The sequence below is a fragment of the Archocentrus centrarchus genome, chromosome 1, assembly GCF_007364275.1.
Source record: "Archocentrus centrarchus isolate MPI-CPG fArcCen1 chromosome 1, fArcCen1, whole genome shotgun sequence".
Classification (NCBI taxonomy): domain Eukaryota; kingdom Metazoa; phylum Chordata; class Actinopteri; order Cichliformes; family Cichlidae; genus Archocentrus; species Archocentrus centrarchus.
Genome location: NC_044346.1, coordinates 10449463 through 10466846, shown reverse-complemented (window position 1 = coordinate 10466846; position 17384 = coordinate 10449463). Strand labels below are relative to the sequence as shown.

General features: G+C 42.6%; 1 protein-coding gene across 1 annotated transcript in view; it reads left to right on the top strand.

Moving 5' to 3' along the window:
- The first annotated feature begins 91 nt into the window (after positions 1 to 91).
- Positions 92 to 17384, top strand: part of myo15ab (myosin XVAb) — a 55849-nt gene continuing 38556 nt past the window's right edge. Inside the window, exons 1-20 of the mRNA XM_030735501.1 lie at positions 92 to 2398; positions 2549 to 2719; positions 3391 to 5616; positions 5721 to 5840; positions 5966 to 6283; positions 6483 to 6680; positions 6909 to 7141; positions 7378 to 7783; positions 8086 to 8168; positions 8607 to 8670; positions 8790 to 8899; positions 10875 to 10949; positions 11109 to 11205; positions 11423 to 11526; positions 12894 to 12957; positions 13719 to 13832; positions 16285 to 16446; positions 16566 to 16679; positions 16785 to 16843; positions 17170 to 17293. Coding sequence (XP_030591361.1) covers positions 92 to 2398; positions 2549 to 2719; positions 3391 to 5616; positions 5721 to 5840; positions 5966 to 6283; positions 6483 to 6680; positions 6909 to 7141; positions 7378 to 7783; positions 8086 to 8168; positions 8607 to 8670; positions 8790 to 8899; positions 10875 to 10949; positions 11109 to 11205; positions 11423 to 11526; positions 12894 to 12957; positions 13719 to 13832; positions 16285 to 16446; positions 16566 to 16679; positions 16785 to 16843; positions 17170 to 17293 — 7149 coding nt within the window. The remainder of the gene's footprint in view (positions 2399 to 2548; positions 2720 to 3390; positions 5617 to 5720; positions 5841 to 5965; positions 6284 to 6482; positions 6681 to 6908; positions 7142 to 7377; positions 7784 to 8085; positions 8169 to 8606; positions 8671 to 8789; positions 8900 to 10874; positions 10950 to 11108; positions 11206 to 11422; positions 11527 to 12893; positions 12958 to 13718; positions 13833 to 16284; positions 16447 to 16565; positions 16680 to 16784; positions 16844 to 17169; positions 17294 to 17384) is intronic.

The window sequence follows — 17384 nt, the reverse complement described above, 5'->3', positions numbered from 1 at the left end:
AACTCTGCACATGTAATATCTCTGTGTTTGTCTGTTTGAAGGTCAGCTTCACTGGATCTTGTACAGAGGGCATGTTGTGCCCCTAGTCGAAATGCCTGGCAAGAAAGACCCCAAAAAGGACGCAAAGAAGGGTGGAAAACCTGAACCAGAGAAAAAGAAAGAGGAGGAAAAGAAAGGGAAGGATGACAAAAAGGGAGGGAAGGATGACAAAAAGGGAGGGAAGGATGACAAGAAAGCCAGCAAGGATGATAAGAAAGGTGGAAAGGATGATAAAAAGGGTGGGAAGAAGGGAAAAGAGGAGCCACCAAAGGGGAAAGATGATGGAAAGAAAGGAAAAGACAAAGGTAAAGGTAAGAAAGTGGAGTCTGAGGAGGAAGAGGACGAGCTCCTGAGTGATGAAGAGGATGAAGAGTTTAGTGATGAAGAGGATGATGAGGAAGACTCAGAGGATGATAGGAGAGGGAAGGGGCGAGGAGGCAAGGGAGCTAAAGGAAAGAAAGGTGGGAAGTCTAGACGTGGGGAATATTCAGAAGACGATGATGAAGAGGATGAAGATGAAGACGAGGAGGAGGATGACGATGATGAGGACTATGGAAAATCAAAAAAAAAATCCAAGGATGATCGTCACCATAAAGGAGGGAAATCTGATGCTGACGCGAAGAAGAAAAAGGGCAAAAAGAAAGAGGAAACTCCACAGACTCCAACCAAAGAAATCCCTAGGAAAGGTCTGAAGAACATGTCCAGGATGTTCATGAAGTTTTCTGGCTTCAAGAGACGCAGGAACAGCAGGAAGAAGCTTAAAAGTACTTCACGTTTATTCCTGGGTTTGGGGAAGAGAAAGACCCGCATTGCTAAGAAGAAACGCCGCAAGTCTATACTCAAGAACACCTCTCGATTCATGATGAGGTTCAAGGCCAGCAAAAAGAGGAAAAAGGAGAAAGAGGCCAAAGAGAAGGCAAATGGTGGGAAGAAGCCAACTTATATGCTGCTTCGTCTGGGAGGAGGGAACAACCCTAATGAGAAGAAGGGGGGCTTCTTCAAAGGCTTATTTGGAAAAAAGGATGGTGATGGACCTGCTGACGACTTCAAGAACCGAAGTCTGTTGCTGGGGAAGGTTGCAGCGGCAACTAACTGGCTGACCAAACGCTTCCTGTCCACCAAAATGCAGGAAAATTCGGGACATCATGGCTGGCAAGAGCATAGATCACACAGTCGAAAAGCGAGCTCTAGACGTTATCTCCATGGTTACCATAACAATGGTTATGAACATGGCGAAGATGTGTACGGCTACCAGAAAGACTATGAAGGATATGATGATGGCTATGGTGGTTATGGAGATGAGGCAGCTTATGGAAGCCAGGGTCAATATGGCTACTATGACAATGGTGCAGGGGGAGCAAACTATCAAGACCTGAGTTACTATGAGGATGAAGGAGTCTATGATACAAATGCAGAATATTATGTTGGTGGTCTTTATGATGAGAACATGGGGGATTACTATGACCCTTATTCCTCTGCTGATTACTATGCTTACCAGCAGCAGCAGGCAATGTATGGTGATGAGGGTCTGGACTACTATGCACTAATGGGTGAGGACCATGTGTATGGTGGAGAGGCAGATGGATTTCTTGACCCTCAGAATCTGGGTTATTACGATGAAAATGGTCAAGCAGTTTACTATGGTGGTGGACAAATGGGCTATTATGACAATGGACAGGCAGGTTATTATGAGAACCCTTATGCAGCATCGATGGGAATGCAAGGTGGGTTTGCACAGGACTATCAACTTAGCTATAGTGACACTGGCATGCCATACCAAGACTTCAGCTCCCAGCAGACAATTGGATTCCCACAAGGAGGCCAGCAGGTCTTTGGGTTTGGAGACCAAGTAGTAGTGGGTCAAGTACAGGACCTGTATGGCAACCAGAATGCAGGCCAGCTGGATCAATATGGAGATGATAGCAGTTTATTTCAAGGAGGGGAGATGACATTTAGAGTTCCCAGACCTCAAGTGCGCCTTTTTGGGAAAGAACGTCTAGATGTTACGTTGCCTCCACCACCCACTTTGCCACCGGATCCAGAATTCGAAAACATGTCAGAAATCCAGTATGAAGACCAGCCTGGTGACATGATGTCAGTACGGCAACAGATGGCAATGTCACCTCAACAGCAAATGATGATATCTTCTCATCACACTCTGTTGCCCCCTCAAGAACCAATGATGATGTCCCCTCAGATGACAACGCATCAGCACCAAGTTATGCCCCCACAGCAGCAGATGATGTTACAACAAGAACAGAGTATGTCCCCCCACATGATGTCATCACAGATTATGTCGCCACAGCAACAAATGATGTTAACACAGCAACACCCTATGTCACCACAGCAACAAATGATGTTACAACAAGAACAGAGCATGTCACCCCAAATGATGTCATCACCGACTATGTCGCCACAGCAACAAATGATGTTACAACAAGAACAGAGCATGTCACCCCAAATGATGTCAACACCGATTATGTCGCCACAGCAACAAATTATGTTAACACAGCAACAGCCTATGTTACCACAGCAACAGATGATGCCCCAACAAATGATGTTGCCACAGCAGCAGATGTCACAAGAAATGATGTTCCCACAACAGCAAATGATGTCACAGCAAATGATGTCACTTCAAGATCAAATGATGCTGCCACAGCAACCGATGATTTCACCACAGGTAATTCTAGCTTTGCTGTGTCATTGAGTTTGATAATATTTTTAAAGCTAGAGAGTCAAAGAAAGGTGTTTTTGCTGACTTTCAGTCTGATTCTTATTGTAATATGAATATTTAAAAAAGCCAAAAAAATCATATTCCTATTCCTACTATTCTAAAGATTGCATATTCACTGCCCTGTCAAGTTACACAGATTGTAGTTCCTTGGTTTAAATCCCCCCACAGGGAGAAACAAGGTCGTAACATATTCTAAAAATGGAGGAAATACTGCTCAACATTGTTAGTTTATGAGTATTGAAATCTAAATATGCAACAGTAAACAATTAGTGATAGTAGTTTTTGAGCAAATAAAATATTCTATGATTTCAGTTGAACTGGGAGTACAGTACCTGTCAAAAGTTTGGACACACTGGTACCGTAGTTGTGGCTAATCAATAAGCCAGTGTTAGTCAGTTATAGCTGCATTTTTCTGACCTGACCTTTTTTGCTCATCACAAACACTGTAATAAGTAGTTCTTTTAAAATAATTAATGTAACCTTTTCTTGGTGAAAGATAACATTCCAAACAAAATCACTGTTTTCAAATCTGCTAACCGCTTTCACAGCCTGTTAATTATTGCAAGCTAAAGTCCGTGTTTCGTTTTTGAACACAAAGCTTTGTGCTCTTTCAACAGCAGATGATGACTGATCCAATGATGATGTCACAGCAGCAGGGTTATGGCCCGCCATCCATTCCTACTCCAACTGCAATGATTATTAAGCAAGCAAGCATGTCCCCTCTTCCAGCACGCCGCATTCAACCCTCTCCGACACCATCCCGCCGCTCCGTCATTATGCCCTCCCCACAAATGCAACGTCATCCTTCTGCCATGGCTTCCCCAGTACCCTCTCCTGTGTTTGCACAAAGACGCAGTCCCTCTCCACAACCGTCCATGAGGAGTGGGTTAATAAATGCCCAAAGACCACCCTCTGTTATGTCTAGACGGCTCTCGCCTCCTTCCTCCCCTATGGCCTCCCCACTTTCTCGTCGTAGAATGCAACCTCAGAGATCACCCCCTCCCCTGGCTCGAGGTCCCTCACCCTCCCGCTCTCCCCGTGCTTCCATGATCCGGCATAGTCCCCCGCCCTCACCGAGAGCATCAGTGAGACGACGTTCTCCACCTTCATCACCCCGTGCTTCTATGAGAAGTCCTCCACCAGGACCCGCTCCTGCCCGCAGCCCATTTGAAGCTAGAAATATTCGTAGGTCACCATCCCCTGCCCTCTCCCCTGGTCACATATCTCCCCCTCTTTCTCCACAGCTCACCAGAAGACCATCTCCTTCCCCATCTCGTCGTAGTTTATCCCCTGCAGGGCCCCGGCCTGCTCCATCATCCCCTACTCTTTCTCGTCGCTCAACTCGACTGCTCAGGGATCCCACACCATTGGCCCGGCCTAGGATGGGGGGAAGTGTTCCTTTAGGTACTGTCAGACCATCCCCTATGGGTCTCCGTGGACGTCCAGTGCCTCCACCGACCCAGAATGTGCGTCCTTTCCGTGCCTCCTCTATAAGAAGCAATAGGTCTTCTGTTCTCACCGTGGACTCCTCACTTCACTCCTCTCCTTTCCACTCCCCTCACATGGTTCATCGTGCTCCCCTCAGGAGAAGAGAATCTGGAAGATTACCTCCCCGCCCTATTGCTCGAGGACGTCCACTTGTGGCCCAGCGGTCTGTAAGAAGTATGTCACCTGCTTCTCCACAGCTATCCATTAAACACATGCCGTATCCTGCATCCCCTCACCACTCTCCTCGACTTTCTCATCATCCCTCCCCCCTCCTGTCCCCTCGTTCTGTCCATTCGCCCACTTATGCACCTGAAATTATACCCTATGCTGATCCTTACACTGAGCAATCACATCAGTCTGTAGCCCCCTCTTCTCCCATGCTGCCTCGCGCTTTGCAGAACCAGGCTCTCCAACAAGCTTCTTTCTCATCCCCTCTTGGACCACAGGTAGCCCACATGGTAGGCATGGATGAGATGGTTCCTGAAGTAATAGAACCTTATGTTCCCTTGTCCCCTACATTGTCTGGTGCAATGCAAAACCAGGCCATTCGTGATGCCTCTTATGTTCCCACATTCCAGAGACCAATGTCACCTTATGGTCAACCTATGGCCCCTTCATCTCCTATGATGTCTCGGGCTCTGCAAAACCAAGCAGTACGAGATGCATCTTATGTTTCACCTTTACAAAGGCCAGTCTCACCCTTTGAACAGCCTTTACTTCCCTCCTCTCCAGTACTATCTGGAGCGCTGCAAAACCAGGCAGTGAGAGAAGCATCATATGTATCTCCTCTTCATAGACCTCTATCCCCATATGCCCCATCTGTACCTTCATCTCCAGTGCTCCCTGAAGCCATGAGACATGGACAAGCACTAAGAGGCGTAGCTTCATATCAGACTCCGCAGTTTAGTTCGCCATATGGACCAACTGTTGTTACTCCATATGATTATATCTCCGAGCCTGGCCCTGCACCACTGCTCCACGATGCACTGCAAAACCGATCTGGTTTGCAGGGTGTCTCAACTATGAGATCCCCTATGATGCAGCGTCGTAACCCTTATGAACCACCTGGGCCTCAGCTCAACAGTGCTCTTCAGCAGAACCCAAACCTTCGCCAAGCCTCTTATCAAATTCCTGTGGAATTCAGACGGTCTCCATATGGACCTCAACCACACTCTTCCCCAATTTTAGGAAGTGCTCTGAAAAACCCGCAGTTGATGCAGGCATCTTACCGTCTGCCAGATGGAACTTTGGTTTCACCATATGGAGCTCGACATTCCTCCCCACTGCTGGGGCATGCCCTGCAAAATCAGCATATTCGTGGAGCTTCATATGTCTTGCCAGATGGATCAATCAGGGTATGTGTAAATGGAGTATGCCAACTGCATAGGCTACAGCAATAGCTGTACAGTATTATTACAATTGTACTCTCCTACATGACTCTCTGCCTCTACCCACGTAGGATCCTCGTATGCCTCAGAAGCCAATGTCTCCTAACCTCTCAAGAGCTCTTCAGAACCAGAACATTAAGACTGCATCATATACTCTTCCCGATGGCACCATTATAGATCCTAGACAGCAAGTAAACCATGTCTCATGGTCCTTTCTTAACTTAATTTACTTCATATTGTTGCACTTTCTTTTCTCATCCTTTACCATCTATTTCTTAAAAGTAATGAATATTTTTCTCTCTTTGTTTCTACTCAGCAACCCATTTCCCCTAACTTGGCTAAGGCCCTAAACAACCCAGCTTTGCGTGAGGCCTCCTACTCTCTCCCCGATGGGACCATTGTGATTGACCCTGGGAAACAAAAGTCCCCCAATCTTGCAGCAGCACTTCAGAACCCTTACCTTAGAAGTGCATCCTACACCTTGCCAGATGGCACTATCATCATTGATCCACGCAAACCTGTCTCCCCAAACCTGTCCAATGCCCTCCAAAACAGCGCACTGCGGAGCGCCTCCTTCAAATTACCAGAAGGGGTTCAAGACCCCAATACACCTATATCACCAAATCTGGCTAAGGTTAGTTATGGAGTCGTTGCTCTTTCAACCCAAACTGTCTTCCCCACATAGTAGGACTTGTGTACAAGGTAACAAGTTGTAGCTCCGGTTTTGCTAATAATCACTGTTGATCTAAACTGCTGCTTTAATTCACTTTGGACTAAATAATTTGCACTTAATGGTTCAGTTTTCTTTACAGTGTTTCTGTTTTAATACTTAGGCTCTCCAAAACCCAGCCTTGAAAGGAGCTTCATACACGCTCTCAGATGGAACTATTATAGTTGACCCCAGAAAACCAAAGAGCCCCAACCTGACAGCTGCCTTGCAGAATCCTTATTTGAAGGGAGTGTCCTACACCCTGCCTGATGGGACCATCATCATTGACCCCCGGAAACCAATTAGCCCTGATCTGTCTAAAGTGTGTACCTGTTAAAAATAGTATTATTTAACTTTGCTACAGTATTTTATTACTACTTATTTGTATTGCATTTATTTATGTTTTTAGTGCTGTTTTATTTCTAAAGTTAAACATAATGTTCTAGCTATTATAGACTGTGGAAGTGAGCTATAATAATATGGACATTTCAGTGAACTGCAGCAATTACAATCTTGAATAAATACTCTGTTTTTCCTCTGCCACCTTCAGGCTCTAACAAATGCAAACCTTCGAAATGCATCATACCGTCTTCCTGATGGGTCTCTGGTAATCCCTGGCCAGCCTCCAAACCTTTCATCTGCTCTGAGGCGAAACCAGGCTCTACGTTCTGCAGGTCTCTATCATCTGTCAGAAAACTCTGTGCTGTCAGGTGCACCCAGACCCACACCTCCCAACCTTTACTCTGCACTGAAGAAGGAAGAAGTGCGTGGTGCCACATACAGGTAGGAAATTATTCTGTTATTGGAAACTATCACCACTAACCAGGTATTGCTCTAAAAACAGACAAACCAATATCATCTTCAATAGACTGTATAAAATCTGCTGTATGCTTTAATTTAAATTTGACCATTTAGCAGCACTCAGCCTTGCATACAGTAGGTCAATTTCATGTTCATATTTTGCCGGTGTACCACAGTCACATGCTCTTTATAGATGAGAACATTTCCTTGCCCTCCAGGCTGGCAGATAAATCTCCTCTCACACGGCGGTTCCACAACCCAAACTTGTCTGAGGCCATCCAGAACCAGCAGCTTCGTTATGCTTCATACACGGTGCCAACAGGACTGCAGGGTGAGGACAATCGCTATGCTGTGATTCCTCCATACGGGCCACGTTCAGGCCACTGGGCCAGAAATGCCCAAGGAGGAGCGGATGGAGGGGAGGATGTTTGGGCAGCGGAGAGGGTTTTACCACATGGCACTGTCCAGAATTTGGCTAAGTGGTCGATGTACAAAGAGGACGGGGTGTTAGAAGGTTATTCACCAGGACCTCGAGTTGTGGACGGAAAGACTCAGGACCCAGAATGGGCTCCGGAGAGAGAGAGCATCCGGCCAAGAGTACCAGGTCAAAGCTGGCATGACAAGGTACCTGAATATAAGAATAACCCATTTTAAGTAGGATTTAAGTTTTTATTATCTTTTTGTTACTTTTGACAGTGGGTGGAGAATAAATTGGTATAGCAATGAGTATAATATAGAGATTATTCAAGCAATAACCAAGGAGCCTTAAAGCTAAATGACACTAACAGCATTTCCTCATAGAGTTCATAAACATCTGAATTTCTGCATATTTTGCATCAGCTATGCATCGAGGCATGACTATACGCCTCAGGCTTTGTTATTTGTGAGTGTTCGACTAATTATGTAAATTTCATGTGTGTGTCCAGATCTATTCTATCCTAAGCATGCCCACAACAAGCCACAGGGTTAAACGCTGGGCGGAGGGAATGGAGGACATGACACAGCTCCCGTAAGCACAAACCATTATTAACTAACAGCCTCACTTCTTATTTACTTTTATCACACTCATACAAGCAGTGTACTCCCCCAGCATAGTGTAACACAGTTTATTCTATAGCTTGTCTTTACTCAGTGTCCCTGCAGGCTCTGAAAACCTTTGAAATGCTATCATTATGTAAATTATATGTTAAGTATGTGAGTGTTATTAAAAAAAAAAGAAAAGCTAACCCAAGTAGATCTGTTGATCTATGGCCAATTCACATCCAGAGGAAAACCCTGCATTAGATATTTGTTTTGCTTTCAGCTGCAGGTCTTAAGAAATCAGAAAGATCTTGATTGCCTTTGAAAAGTAATTAATACTGGACATCAAAGTGAGTGTGGGAGTGCTGCTTCAGCAGGACAATATGTGCTCAGTACATGAATTTAGATTTCCTGTGTTTAATTTCAGTGAGCTGAATGAGACCACTGTTCTGATGAACCTGAAGAAACGCTACGACCATGATCTTGTCTATGTACGTTAAATCTCTAATTTGCAGATTAAATAACACAATATCATTAAATGTCACGGACACTGCCTCCATTCATTTACCCTCCCTCTTGTCCTTCCGTCCTCTCTGTGTCTTCCCCTCAGACCTACATAGGCAGCATCCTCGTGTCCGTGAATCCGTACAAGTTGCTCAACATTTACGGCACGGACATGGTGCTCCTTTATGAAGGCCATGGACTGAGTGATAACCCCCCGTAAGATCTGAATGTGCATGCGTGCATGCGTGCGCACGCGTGTGTGTGTCTGACCTGTTAGACTGTCAGCAAAGAAGTAATGCAAGATAAAACATTCTTGAGTATTTTATTATTAATAAACTGCGGATGAGGATTAGGACCCACTGGGGGAAAAAAAATGGCGTCATGAGTTTTTTTGCAGAATTCAGAGAGTCGTGACCTAAAAGTATTTTTTTATAGTGATCTTTATCCTCTTCCCTAATACACAGCTGAACTTACCTGAAGAATGGTTCATGCAATTTTCAATCATAACAATCTTCTTTAAAGTGGGAGGTTCACCCCAAATCTAATGCATACATTTTTTTTTATCAGTCCTGTAGTGATAATCCTCTGTGGGTCATTCTGTCTCAATTTATCAACTAAAAAAAAAATTCTAATCCAACCATTACAAATTGGCCTATAAACATTCCAGGGAAAAGATAAACTTCTTAATAGGAATATTGCAAAATGTCAGGTCTCTGCTGTTAATAGTTTTCTGAAAAACCTGGGTGAAGGTTGAAGGGCTGTTTTTAGACATTTTTCTAGCCAACCAAAAGTACATCATCACAATATAATCTAATATTAATATATAATATTAACAGAAACTTGCTCTTTCTTAAAAAGTAGGTTTAGATTCGGCCAATAGTATCACACCTGTGGAATATTACACTGAAGTTGGATGGAAAAAAAAAAAAAATTAAAACCCTTTATAAGGCACTCATTGAAATACTTTGGAATTCAAAATTTCAACCTTAGAGTGTTATTGGACCTAATTAATTACTTTTCTGACATTTTTCAACATGTTTCATTTTCATGTATAAAATCAAGGTCAGTGAAATTACCATATTTGGTTCCTTGCCCATAAGTGGTTAAAAAAAAAAATCCAAGAGGTGTACGAGGAAAACGTATATGGTGAAAGGAATGTGTATTTTAGAACATTACAACATACACATTATAAGTTTCTACAACATTAGACCATTTCTTCATGACCACATGCTTCTTAACCTCACTGAGGTGCGGGATGGTCATCAAATATAAAGTGTGGGAACTTAACCAAAAATAGTCACTTCGCCCTATGAAGAGTTAAACTTTGATGAAACAGAATGACCCCTCTAGACTATTTAGAAGTGAGTTACCCAGTTTTGGAGATATCAGCTATGAAGATGTATGCCTTGTCTTGAATATGGTACTTAGCCTGGTGGTTCTAAACTGAAAAAGTCAACAGGAGTTATTTTTTTCTGTTATTTATTTATTTATTTGCTGTTTGTAAAGCAAAAAGAACTATGCAGCTAACATTTAGTTAACATTTAGTTCAGCTGGATTGTTTAAATTCCTCTCAGGCGCAGTGATACAGTTCGCTGGTGCAGTTCAGAGGAAAGAAAAAGAGTTCCTTTGTGAAACTACTCACAACAAGGTTTGTGGATTTTTGGAGTAAATGGTTTGTGATTTCCTGAAAGAGACATTGTCGCTGAGTTTTTCAATTTGGCTTTGAGCACCTCAAGGCAAATGCCATTTATTGCACTGTATTCAAGAGAAAGGCAGCTACAGTATACTGCTAATTTCTCCCAAACTGCACAACTCAACCAAAAATCTAGATGCACAAATGTTGACGTGCCCCATTTAATGTTTTTTTTTTTTTTTAATAACACACATTTTAACTGAAACCTTCACAGCTGCGTCTGTGCTTGTGTGGGCTTATACTGTCGCACTACATCTGTCTACATGTGTCGTAAGCTGCGCTCTGAGGTGCTGTATGGTGGTAAATAAAGGTGTTAAAGGCCAGCACTCTCAGGTGTTAGTAAGAGGCTCCTGTTACACTGTTAATGGTCTGTTGCCAAGGGAGAGTTTGGTTATGGATTTCACTACCACTTCTACACACACCGTGCAGACACGTACACACAGCTGATGAGCATGTGGGATTTTTTTTTCTCATTAGAAATGTTCTGTTGTGTTGCAGTCATCTCTTTGCCATTGCTAATCTCTCATATACCACCATGATGGATGCCAAAAAGGACCAGTGTATTGTGATCAGGTATGAAATGCTGATTAAAGTCAAATCTTTGGAACGGTGAAATGCTGTTTGAATATTGAAAAGTACTTTTTGCTTTTCCACACATTGAATTTTTAGGGCTGGGGGGTAACAAAAACAAGTGCTATAAAAGACTCATGTTGATGGTTTTCGTTATGCTAGTGGAGAAAGCGGGTCAGGAAAGACTGAGGCCACTAAACTGATCCTGCGTTACCTGACAGCCATACACCACAAACGCAATGTCGCACAGCAGGTATGCGTCCAGTATCCACATTTTTTTTGTATAAGGATACAGAATGAAGTTCATATTTAGTCCATTTAAACTAACTTTTTTCCCCCCTCTCTTCATATCTATCATCTTCCATCAGATAGAGGTAAAGTATTCTCACCACTTCCCCAATATTTTGCTCATATTACAAAAAACAATTCTATTTAAAGAGCTCGTGGTTGTGTTTCTGTCTGTGTTGACTGGTCAGATCCTAGAGGCCACGCCCCTGTTGGAGTCTTTTGGGAATGCCAAAACAGTGCGCAATGACAACTCTTCACGCTTTGGCAAATACACACAGATCTACATGGACCAGTGAGTAGTTACAACTTCAGCCAATCATCTGCTTCCTTTAGGTGTTGCCACAGCAGATCCTCTGCCCCTACCTCACCCTGTGCATTATTTCTGATCAACATTTTTGATCTGCAAAGTTTTTATACTGGGGCAAAAAGGTGGTGAAGTGGTTAGTACTGCTGTCTCACAGCAAGGCCCTCCTTGGGTTCGAATCCACCTTGGCCAGGACTTTTCTGTGTGGAGTTTGCATGTTCTCCCGTGTTTGCGTGGGTTCTCTCTGGGTACTCCGGTTTTCTTCCCACAGTCCAAAGACATGCAGTTAGTGGGGTTAGGTTAATTGGTGATTTGTAAATTACTCATAGGTGTGACCCTGAAAAGGATGGATTTTATGCCTGATGCCCTTCCTGGTATCTTGTGACAACCACCCCCATGGCCGGGTTAATTTCTACCAATAGAGTGAAGAACCAAAACAAAAACACTAAGAGCTTCAAGTTTGGGAGAAAAGAAGAAGGAAACTTCCCTCCTCTTTAGATCATCACAGTCAGACCTTATTAACCAAATTTAATTCATCAGTTAGCATGAACAAGTTCTCACTGACCTTCATCTCACTGCCTGGAGAGACCTTGTGAGACCAAACAATGCTGCACTGTATTCATGAATTTATTTTCTGTAGAAACAGCTTTTTTTGTGTTCCACAATGCATGATGTGTAGTTTAGGACAACTGAAGACTTTCCATTTATGAGCAGTACTTTCATGATTTGTAAGTCATCTCTACTGTTACAGCAAAAAGTGTAAACAATAGTAGAGTAAGCAGCATATTCAAACATTAAACCATCTAGGAAATGTGTAAAATTGCAAGAATATTTATTGAAAACCTTGATGCCAGACTACAGTAGACTGTTGCTTTGGTAGTGTGCGTCCACAGCTTATGTATATCATCAATTTAAATAATATTTCCATTAAAATTTTATCAAATGGCAATTTGCCTACACTGAAGAGTGCAGAATTGCTATAGTTTCTCTCAGCTCAGCATGAGCTCTTATAATGACATTTCTGTGATGACAACGAGCGGTCTCTATGCTAGCCTAGCTCTAGAACTGCTGTATGCAAATGCACGCACACACACACACACACACACACACACACACACATGCAATGGGTTTAGTGGAGAATATGCTAATATGTCCCAGTGGCACAGTTAGATGCTTAGATGAGGAGTTGATCTTCTGTTAGAACGGTGACAGATAACACATTACACATGCATGACTTGTTACTTAACTCAGTCTTTGCGTGTGTGTGTGTGTGTGTGTGTGTGTGTGTGTGTGTGTGTGTGTGTGTGTGTGTGTGTGTGTGTGTGCGTGTATACCTGCCTGTGTCAATTTACCAGGGGTGTAATCAGTGGTGCCATAACGTCTCAGTACCTGTTGGAGAAGTCCCGCATTGTCTTTCAGGTGAAAAACTCTCAAAGACACGTATTCACACAGCACATCGAGTGGAGTCTTTTTACCACTGAGTCACGAACCCTGTTCCATTAATCTGACGGCATCTGAACATGTCACGTTCTATCCTTATAAGCACACCCTGCTCACTTTTCTGTAAACCTTGCAACAGGAATCCTACTAGTACCTAGTGAGACCTTGTTACTGAACTGCATTTGCACTGAAAAATAGGCAAGCACAAAGTCATAACAGTGCATGTCTCTCCTGTGCAATTAAGTCCAAGTGAAGTTGCTAATTTGCTCTATGATGTGTTTTTGCTGTTCCCATTCCAGATATACCTCTAAGCCTGTGTGTGTGTGTGTGTGTGGGGGGGCAGTTGCTGTAGTACTATGCAACACAGAGAGAGACCTGCTCTAAATGACCAGGGAGAGCTAAATGTGCACATACTGTGGTTCTCATAACAGTGACCTATGTCTGAATGGCTTTAAATGACAGACAGCAGTGTGTTAGAGAAATAGAGAGACATAGAGAAATAAAGAGACATAGAGACAGACAGCATGAAAGTTGCCTAACGCTTTCTTCATGTTTCATCCAGCCACTCATCCTTTTAGTCTTCCTCAAATATGAATTACTCTGTCAACAGTCTTACATATGCCTGTTTCATGAGATAAGATTTAAACTTCAAAGCAGTTCTAGTGTATGTGAACATGTGTCAGGATGACTTTTTTTCTGTGTGTGTGTGTGTGTGTGTGTGTGTGTGTAAATATTTGCAGGCCAAATCAGAGAGGAACTATCACATCTTCTATGAGATGTTGGCAGGCCTTCCTCCTCATGAGAAGCACTCACTGTACCTGCAGGAAGCTGAGACTTACTACTATCTCAATCAGGTGCTCAAACCCAAACATGCAGACACCCATTGCTTCAAAAGAATATTGCAAGGATATTAACTTTCTGGAGACTGACCATTACCATAGCCACTGCTTGATTAAAATTTAAGTCTTAATTTTAAGATGAGTTTAAAGACACTTTCCACTTTCAGCTAAAGAATCGGAAAACAGCTTTCTAGCATGAAAGTCTGCAGATAAACATTATTAAGAGTAAAAGTCAAACATTCCAGACAGCAACACACTGACAAAGAAACATTTTGGGGTGGAGGAGGGCTGACTGGCTTTATTGGATTATCAAATGTGACTGCAGATTTGTGCTCCTACGACATCAGTAATGCAAGCTCACAGACAGACACTGGCACTTATTATACAAGGTGAATAGCGGTACAATATGAATATGTAGTTGTGTAACATCTCACTGTGTAATGATCAGATTCAGTCAGATGCTGCAAAACTGATCAATGTGTCACAGTGCAAATAGATAATGACCCAAAGCGTATTACAAAAGCAACCCAAGAGTTTCACAAGGCAAAGAAATGGGATATTCTTCAATGGCCAAGTCAGTCATCTGATCTCAACCCAAGAGCATTGAAGACTAAACAGAAAGCAGAAAGACTCACAAACAAGCAGCAACTTAAGGCAGCTGCAATAAAAGCCTGGCGGAGCATCTGCATTATTGGTTGAAGGATTTTCATCCAAGCATTTAAAAAAAAAACCCTATTTAAAATTGTTAATTTGTCTAATTAATTTTGAACTCTTGAAAATGGGGCACTCTGTATAAAAAATCTCTTTAATTCCAAAACAGTTAATGCAAGATTTCTGCTAAACCCCTTGAATTAAAGCTGAAAGTCTGCACTTACATCACATGTTGATTGTTCGATTTAAAATCCCCTGTGGCACTGCACTGAGGCAAAATTGCAAAAAACTGTGTTATTGTCCAAACACTTATGGACCTAATTATATTCCCTCATTTGATGTTTTGATTATGAGTGTTTGATACATTGATCCAAAATCCCCCATTGGTTGAGATTTTGTGGTTATAAAGACAAACTACTCAGTGACCAATCCTAACCCATGAATGGGAACAAAGTCATTCTCAAAGAGACCACTTCCAGGAGGATACCAGATTAATCTTACAATACTTATATAGAAATTACCATTTTATTGTTCACAGATTATGAAATCATTATCAAAAATTTTACTGCATTAACTTGGTTTGCCTCAAAGGCACTTAATTTGTTTCCACATTATTACTGCCACTTATTACTCCCTAATATTCCCCTCACCCCCAAACTGGTTGCGGCAGGTGGCTGTCCCTCCCTGAGCGTGTTTCTTTGGAGGTTTTTTTCTGTTAAACAGGAGTTTTTCCTTCCTACTGCAACCAAGTGCTTGCTCAAAGGGGTTTATCTGATTCTTGGAGTTTTGCTGTATTATTGTAGGACCTTACCTTACAATATAAAGTTCATTGAGGTGACTGTTGCGATTTGGTGCTATATAGATAAAACTGACTTGACCTGAGTATTATTCAGCTAAAAGCCAAGGTTGATTACAAGCTATTACTTGGTTATTACTTTGGTAATTACATGGTAATTGGGATGCTGTTATCTATACAGTGCTACCAAAGTGTTTTATAACACAGAACAACTTTAATATTAAAATACTTCCCCCATCATGGTGAAGCGACCATATCAGAATTTTTAATTTGTCATCAGTTTGTATGGCAAATACTTTTAACCAACTGCCTACAAAACTACTGCCATTCCAGTCAGTTGTTTCTGACCTTTGTGCAAATGTTAGGATGTGAAAATCAAGTTTGAAGCTCTAAACTAACATGGTGAATGGTGTGCGTAACTGCAGCCTAACAAAGCTGCAAGCACAGCTGTAGTCTTGTTTCTTTCTCCTTTTTCAGTTGTCCTAATAGCTCCTTTTTTCCTATATAGAGAATTTAAACCAATATTTGTTTATAATTCTGGCTCTACACGTTTGTTTTTGCACACTTGGGCTTTATTGCTGAGCTAATCTGCTCTCTTGTCTTTCTTTATGAGACTGAAGCCTTATGCAGCACATTACTCATGCCAGCACTCATTTGGACTATTTACCGCTGAGTTATTGGTGTGTTTTTGGTAATTACAAAAGAAAATTTTTTGAAGAGTAACTTAAAACCGGGCTGAGAGATAGTGTGTCATTGCTCTCCCTGACTGAAAGTGTGCTGACAATTGAGCCCTTTTGCACTTGTAACTACAATCATCAGTGAGGTCATGGTGCTCTGATACACACCTGAAGTGGATCCTCTCCATTACTGCAGCACGATGAGGCTTTAAAATCTGGAGGTCAGCAAAAAAAATAAAAAATAAAAGACTCTGAGCTGCAGATAAGTTGCTCTTTAATTAGACCTAAAGAGGGTAAGTGTGTTTTTCCTAATAACAGTGCACGTGTGTGTCCACACATGCAGGGAGGAAACTGTACCATAGAGGGAAAGGATGATGGGGAGGACTTCAGGCGTTTGCTGAGTGCCATGGACATCCTGTGTTTCACCCCAGAGGAGCAAAATGGTATCTACAGACTTCTCTCCTCTGTCCTTCATCTGGGGAACATCTACTTCCAGCCACACCAGGTCTCCCTCTTAAACACAAACATGCATTTAGTTTCACGGCTGAATGATAATGATGATTCTGACAGTAATAATGAATGTGCCTCTATGTGTATGCGTGTATCTGCAACTGTGTCCTACAGGCTGAGGGTCAGGAGGTTGCATCAGTGGTGAGTGCACAGGAGATAAGGGTGGTAGCTGAGTTGCTGCAGGTGTCACCTGAGGGCCTACAGAAATCTGTCACCTTCAAACTGACAGTGAGCAGCACTTTGCAGAAACAACCCCACACACACACCATAGATATGATTATTACTCTAACAAAATATGGATGTTAGATATCAGAGATGTGTTTGATCCCCCAGGATACGGTGCGGGAGAAGATCTATACTCCGTTGACAGTGGAGAGTGCTGTGGATGCCAGGTGAGCGAGTGAATAAAAGTCTCAATCAGTTAAATTAAACATGATGCACCTTGTCCTGCTTGGAAAAACCTGAAATGAAAGCCTCTCTGACAGGCTTGTTCAGGCTTTTTAATATCCTCGTGTTTTTTTCACCTCTTCTATAAAATCATACCACGAGACTACTGGGAGGGAACGAAGAGTCTTTGATATTCACTTCCAATCTTTGGTAGAGGCATGTGAGGACAAAGGACGTCAGGGTGGGGGGGTGGGGGGTTCAGATCTGTTTCTGTTTCCATAGGAACCGGGTTTTCTGTTTCCATAGAAACCTTATTGTGCGTTTTTCATAGAGATGCCGTTGCCAAGATCCTGTATTCGCTGCTGTTTAGTTGGCTGACAGAGCGCATCAACGGACGGGTCTACCCTCGCAATGAAGCCCTCTCCATCTCGGTGCTGGACATTTATGGATTTGAGGTCACACTGAAAAACACTCACTAATGTTACAGCTGCCTTTTTGTCTAAGCTGACCTGCGTGTTAACGAACACACATAATCCCCAGTGTCTA